Below are 7,203 nucleotides of genomic sequence, written 5' to 3'. Positions count from 1 at the left end.
TAACTGCTCACTTAGGAACTTATTTTATTTGAAATTTTAGAAACGCAACCGGATTTATCAGCAAACCGAGCTACAAAAATTGTTTCGTTTGTTTTTTAAGCTGACAATTTTTTATTATTATTTCACACAGACAGTACCGGTGTCTGAATTATGAGTGAAGCTTCATAATATTGATCTTCATGCTGTCTCCTGTCCGAACATGTCCACAGTTCAATGGCGTAGTTACCCTGCAGCAGCTACAATATTATGCTAATACGACACACAGACCTGTTTTTGACTGGGTTTCTCCATTTTCTGGTGCACTTTCACATTTATTTCTGGAACTTCTCGCTCGCCTCATGGTGGGTTATTAAAAATAATTATCTGGCTGCTGTTAAAGGGGAACCTCAGCGATAACACTAAAACACGGCGGGAAACTTTTCCCCACCGTACTACTGTTTCCTGACCGGCAGCCGCACTACAAACGATTGTTTCATGTGAAGATGAATCACTCCGCCGCGAAAAGTGAAGCCATTGTTGTTTCCGGTGCGAAGACGGTTAATATGCCAGCGATTTATTTTAAACGCAGTTCAAAGTTTAAAATACATTTAGGTTTATATTTGTTTTCATTTAGTCCCAACTTTGTCTATTCCGTGGCCGAGAGGTAAACTTGATGTCGCAGATGCTGGACAGTAGGCGGAGTAGCACTCTTCGTTGTTCTCCTGAGGTAGGAACAGAGATTAGGGGCGAAAGTGTTCCGCCTTAGGTAGTGGTCGGAATTATTTTGTTGAAGGATTAGTGGGATTCTAACGTGACACTTTAGGAAGGCTGGATGAAAGTTGAATTTTAAGCCATTTAAACGTAACGGTTAGAAGCAGATGTTATGGTACCGCGTAGATTTAGCGCCTGTGTTCTCTGTCAGAGAACACCTTTGGCGATGCTGGTGTGCCGGGTGAGTACGGATTGATATTACCACTGAATGCAGCTTTTTAATCGCAGAGGTCAGACACTGTCGGATAGATGTTTCCATATAGCTTTAGCAGATCAACAATAAGTTACAATGTCAGTCTGTACATTTACATTTTAGTTTTGATTTTTGGCATAATATACACCATTTAGTCGTGAATCTACTCTACCTGTCCCCCAGATGTCAGGGCTGCCAACTCTCACTGGTGTAAAACATGATTTCTACGTTCATTCAAACACTGCCCAAACACATCTCTGAATACTACACTGAGGGGATTTTCTGGGGTTATTATCAGCTCAGCATAAAAAATCTCTTGGCTATGTCTTTCTGACATTATAACTGGAGCCAGTAAGGCTGCTGTCTGGTTCCCAGTTACCTTGGACTCAAACATTTCATTAAATAAACTAAAACTGCACTTACTGGCCACTTCATTATTTACACCTTGCTAGCACTGGATAGGCCCTCCTTTTGCCTTCAGAATACTGTGATCATAAGTAGGTGGACATGGTAAGCAACAATACTCGAGTATATTGTTACACAAACAACCACGTCACGTAACATAAATTACTTTTCATCCAAATTTTGATGCTTGGTTTGAATTTCCATAGGTCTTCTTGTCCATGTTTGCATGCCTAAATGCGTTAAGTTGCTGCTATGTGATTAGCTGATGAAATACCTACATTAACAAGCACTCAAACAGTACATGTGCCTAATGTAGTGGCCACTGGATCTTTTGAAAAAATGAAACACAGATTTTGTTTGGTTTCTTTGTTTGTTTGTTTTTTTCTAAAATCTGGCTGTAATTGGATTTCCTGTTTTTTATTTTCCTCATATAATCATATTTTAGTTTAATTCAAAGGTCAGTAAAACAGCATCATTTAAACCTGTTATTTCAGGCAATAAGTGCAGCTACACACCCACAGCCACAGGTAGATTTCCTAAAGGGTGAACCACACAGAAAACACCCAGGTGTGACCAACTTGAAAACTCTACAGCTACCTGAGGAACTCCACGTGGCTGCGCAGTCGATTATTCACAGTAAGCCTAGTGTTGGTAAATCAGTTAATATAACAGATCTTTCTGACCAGCTTCATTGGTTGAAACCCTTTGCCTCTCATCCATCTCTGCATCTGTAGGAGCTCAGGTGAATCAGCTTCCCGAGCGCATTCACAAGCTCACGAACTTCCTGTGGAGCAGGAAACGAGCGGTCGAGGATTTAACTTTGAGGCAGAAAGCTGTGAGCCTGGAGAAAGAACTGTGGGAGAAAGCCATGCAAAAGGGAGGAGGTGGGTGACATATGTATAATTTTTTTAAAAGTAATAATACACATGCAACAAGATCAACATGCAACAGCTAGAAAAAATAAATATACATTCATTCTGCAGATATAGACGAGCAAGCAATGGAAGACCGCATCAGGAGGAAAGTTCTCTCAGAGCTCCGAAGAACGACATATCACTGGGCACCCACGAAGTAACATGTCATTTAACTACAGTGTTATCCATTATCAGTTTTTCACGTTTCAGTCTGTTCTGAATGCCTCTTTGTTATATTTACTGATTCTTAAAGGAGAAAAAGCCTCTTTTACCCATAATAGGAGAAGCTAAAACTGCGATTTATGACAAATGCTGAACATTTTATACCTTTAACAGACTTAAGATGCTTTCTTTAGATAAACTCAGTGAATGGTTGCGCTCCACCATGATCCATCCTGAAGTTGTAGTTTTGGTCCTTAAATTTGACGTGCAGTAGATTTACAAGCATCTCACTGTGTTTCAGGTACGATGAAGAGCTCGGCGTGGTCTACATGGCAGCTCGACTTGCTGGCGGTTACGCTGCAGTGAGGAGAGCTCTGAATGAGGTAGCAAAGTGCTGTGGAGGCGATCGGCTTACGTGGTGATACAGGGAGCTTCCTTTTTAAGAATCGCTTGAATCCAAGCACAAGTTGTTTTTTGTGGTTAAACTCAGTTATACCTGCAGTTTTTTCCCCCTCATCATTTAGATAAAGAAGAGGGATCCCTCCTTTGCTCCTCACACTCTCCTGGATTTTGGTTCTGGGTTAGGAACAGTTGTCTGGTTAGTGTGCAACACTAGTAAAACATGTAAATGCTTTAGTCTGAATAGCTAAACTAAGTTTATAATCTGGCCGTTTCCTCAGGGCATCTCACGCATGCTGGGGTGACTCTTTGAAGGAGATGGTGTGTGTGGACAGCTCAGGGCCAATGAACATTTTGGCAGAACAACTTCTGAAAGGTAGACACACATGTAGACAATTTATTTTTGTTTCTTTATGTGAAATACAGATGTTAATAAGAACTGACTGGATTGTATTATTATTATTATTTATTTATTTTTTATTTTTTAATTGAGCAGGTGATGACGAAAGAGCTGAACCCTGCATCAAACAAGTATATTTCAGGCAGTTTCTCCCTGTCTCTCCTAAGGTAAAACTCCCTCAGCTTTTATTTAAGTCACAATGTGTTCACTGTCAAGAATTTTAAAAAATCAGTGTTATTAAAAATGTATATGCAATATTCTAGACTTCAATTCTGGGTTATACATGGATTTTAAAAATATTTTTAGTTGTTGTTCTAGAAAAGAACACAAACAGACAAAATCAAAAAATAAAGAAAATCCCAATATTTTTGATTTGCTGTCATTAATGTTCCAGATAATCTCAACAACTGGAAATCCTGACCATCCTTTTTCTCCTTTCAGGTGCAGTTTGATTTAGTCACTGCAGCTTTTACCCTCTCAGAGCTGCCAAATGTGAAAGACCGAGAGGAGGCAGCATTCACTCTTTGGAGAAAGACAAGCTCATATCTGGTGAGATCAAAGAAAGATACAACTTAAGAAAATGATTGGTGAGCCTCTGGTGTTTAAAAGGAAACAGGAAAAAAAAACTATTAATCGTTGCATTTTATGTTCTAGGTGCTGGTGGAAAATGGGACCAAAGAGGGCCATCAGATACTCATGGAAGCCAGAGATACTTTATTGAAGGTATTTAAACACACTGGATAAGACAGCAGTTCACAATAGTTGTTATTGATCAAACTAAATTGTTGGTTTTCTGACTCCAGAAACAAGAGAAGACCATTTATGACTCCAGGCCAGCATCAGTGTTTGCGCCAGTAAGTTTAACACCCAGTAGATTTAATTAAAGTCATACTTAGAGCCATTAGTTTCTCAGTCTTATTATTTATTTTAGTGTCCACATGAACTGGTGTGTCCCAAACTGGCCCATGAGCCCGTCACACCCTGCAACTTCCAGCAGCATTACCAACCTCTGTCTCTACCCAGGGTAAGACTCAACTGTCTATGTCTGTTTACAGCTTTTCACTTTAAGTGGGATCTAATCTGTTAATTACCAGGTCTCTTTCTTTTTATTCTTGGACTCCACCGGAGCAGCATTGCATGAATTTTAAATTATCCTTATTGTCCTAAGACAACACTGGTGAATGAGTGCTTGAGTAGTACCAGCTAATATAGTCAGGCTCACCTCAACGCACAGCTGGTGCTCTGCAACAGGTCTCCTGGAGAGGGGCTGGACTCTCAGTCTAGAGTTGCCCTCAGAGAAAGATGGCAAGCAGTGGTGGGTATACAGTTATGGTCACAAGCTCTAGTGACAAAAAGATCACAGATAGAAGCAGTAGAAATCAACTACCTCCGCAGGGTGGCTCACTGTTGTCATTTGGGAGTCCTTTCTGAGGGCTTCAGAGTACATCCGCAACTCGAAAGGAGCCAGCTGAGGGTTTTTGAGGATCTGACTAGGATATGACCTGGACACCTCCTTGGTGAGGCATTTTGAGCATATTCTACTTAGAGAATCTCTGGGACAGACCCACGAGATTATGCCTCAGCTGCTTTGGGAACACATCGGATGAGCTGGAAGGGTGACGGGAGGAGAGGAAGTTCTGAGGCTTTTCTTCTTAGAATGCTGGTCCTGCAAACCAAGCAACAGACCAAATAAGACTAAAACATTTTAGTGTAATCTGCAAAAACAACATATAGTCTTCTGTACCAGGCTCTGCTATTAAAATCAGCTGCACTTCATTCCCTTCTGTGAACACAGCTGAAGTTTCGTATTATTGTACATTATCAGGAAACTCATATTTATTTAATAGCATGTAAAACATAAAAGACACAAAGTCTTGCGCCAAGATTTTATCTTGGATTGAATTCGTTATTTTTAACTTCATAACTTTTTCTTCTTGTTGCCTTTTAAGTATTATTAATTTACACTTGTCTTATATTTGTTGCTGACAGAAGGTGCTATATATGCAAACATGTTTTGTTTTGTGTTTTTTCAGATAAATGCTGAATGAATTCCATATCAACCCTTTTTTTTTCTTTTCCAGCACAATGACCGTCAGATCGAGAAGTTCAGCTACCTAATTTTGAGGCGGACAGAAGCAGTGGAGGAAGGCACAAAGGGTGTGGAGTGGGCCAGGCTGATTGCACCAGTGCTGCGCAGAACGAGGCATGTCCACTGTCGCATGTGTTGCCCGGACGGACAGCTACAGCACATGGTGGTGACAGCCCGTAAACACAGCAGGTAAAAAGAAAAATAAGTGTCACACAAATTCATCAGCTGCAGAATAGGTTTAGTCCTTTTCCTTAAATGCTAGCATAGAGCAGGGGTGGGCAACTCCAGGCCTCAAGGGCCGGTGTCCTGCAGGTTTTAGATATCACCCTGGGTCAACACACCTGAATCAAATGATTAGTTCATTACCAGGCCTCTGGAGAACTTCAAGACATGTTGAGGAGGTCATTTAGCCATTTAAATCAGCTGTGTGGGCTCAAGGATACATCTAAAACCTGCAGCACACTGGCCCTTGAGGCCTGGAGTTGCCCATCTCTGGCATAGAGAGATGAAGACAAAATGCACTCTGTAGGAGAGAGAAGACAAAAAGTACTGACATTCAGTAGTGACAGGTGAGTGCATTGGGAGGGAAAAGAAGAGAGTGAAGAAGAACTGCTCAGTGCATCATGGGAAGTCCCCCAGCAGTCTGACAAAAGGATTCTTCAGGGTCACCAGACTCGGCTCAGGTTTCATCAAAAAGAAACGTTTGAAGTCTAATTTTATAATCGAGAGGATATCAGTCCTGAATCCAGAGATATTAAGACTCTAGGTCAGATCAGATACCATAGGGTTTTTAGGATATGATGTTAGGGACCAGGTGCATTAAAATAAACTAAGAAGAAATACGTCATTAAAATGCTTGTTAGGGCTGCGTACTGTTTGAATTTGATTCAGTGTGGGGCCACGCAGTTCATCAACAACGTTTTCTAAAATTAACAAAACTCCTCGGGTGTTTAAAGATTTCCTAGACACAGGTAGGCACGCAGGAAAGATGCGGGAAATACAGAAAGAGAGAATGAGGGAAGGAAATGCAGCAAAAGATCTGGCTTGCTTGGACTTCAAACTGGGGAATTGCTGATCAAATTTTGCTATAATTCTGAATTATGTGATCCGAAAATGTGTCAGAACTAGACCAAATGGAGCAGAAATTCATTGTAAACCTTCTGTATGTCATAATAATCGATACTCTGTGCTACAGGCAGTTGCTGGATATTCTTATTGCTTTTTGTTGTTTGTTTTATTGTCACTGATGGACTTATTTGACTGTTTTGTTTTGGATTTTTTCTGTTTAATTGTTCTATTTCAATGTCATTTTAATCAGAGATATGTACCGCTGCGCTCGGAGCAGTGACTGGGGAGATCAAATGCCGATCATTCGGGGTGTAGAGGAAGACGTCAACAGTGATTCAGAGTGACGATTCAGCCGTAAAGACAGACTGTGGAAACATACGATACATCGTGAAACTGATAATACTTTGATTTATAGACAAAGGAGCTGCAAATTACATATACATTTCCTCTCTGCAGTTTTCTTTATTGTGTACCACCTCCAATAAACCATTATATTTTTAAGTGTGATGCTCTTTGGACTGAAATATGTCTTTTAAAAAGTATTTTGAAATTGAATTTACCTTGAAGCATTTCATTTTCAATGCGGTCCAAACAAACCTTAAAGTTGTTTATTCAGCAGAACAATACATAACATGAGCTTTATGTATTTTTTTGGTAACATAACATTTCACAGCCTTAAAATAAAAAGGGTAAAAATAATTTTTGCACGTTTCCGTGTTGCAGGTTAATTCAGTGACACTGTGAGACTCAAAGTGAGATTTCAGCAACATTTTTAATTTACTGCAGGCCACAAAAAAGATCCAGTAAACATGATTAACCTAGA

At 40.1% G+C, this 7,203-nt stretch overlaps 2 protein-coding genes across 2 annotated transcripts in view; one reads left to right on the top strand and one right to left on the bottom strand.

The window, feature by feature from the left end:
• The window catches only part of parp2 (poly (ADP-ribose) polymerase 2), a gene marked incomplete in the record, with an annotated part of 23,963 nt that extends 23,365 nt beyond the window's left edge, over positions 1-598 (bottom strand). Inside the window, 1 exon segment of the mRNA XM_042219081.1 lies at positions 268-598. Within this exon segment, the coding sequence (XP_042075015.1) occupies positions 268-340 (73 nt within the window).
• Positions 599-716: 118 nt separating this feature from the next.
• LOC121811880 (methyltransferase-like protein 17, mitochondrial) lies at positions 717-7,187 on the top strand. Its single transcript, XM_042219082.1, has 14 exons — positions 717-931; positions 1,843-1,984; positions 2,083-2,232; positions 2,332-2,419; positions 2,726-2,807; positions 2,949-3,022; positions 3,105-3,199; positions 3,320-3,390; positions 3,665-3,772; positions 3,878-3,946; positions 4,027-4,077; positions 4,155-4,247; positions 5,305-5,501; positions 6,631-7,187. The coding sequence occupies exons 1-14, from the start codon at positions 863-865 to the stop codon at positions 6,722-6,724; spliced, it is 1,383 nt and encodes a 460-aa protein (XP_042075016.1). The 5' UTR covers positions 717-862; the 3' UTR covers positions 6,725-7,187.
• Positions 7,188-7,203: the final 16 nt, after the last annotated feature.

This window comes from Haplochromis burtoni, unplaced genomic scaffold (assembly GCF_018398535.1).
Source record: "Haplochromis burtoni strain Fernald_Lab_line unplaced genomic scaffold, NCSU_Asbu1 Contig_27, whole genome shotgun sequence".
In the NCBI taxonomy this organism is placed as follows: domain Eukaryota; kingdom Metazoa; phylum Chordata; class Actinopteri; order Cichliformes; family Cichlidae; genus Haplochromis; species Haplochromis burtoni.
Note: the sequence above shows the minus strand (reverse complement) of the source record. Positions and strands in the feature narration are given on the sequence as shown.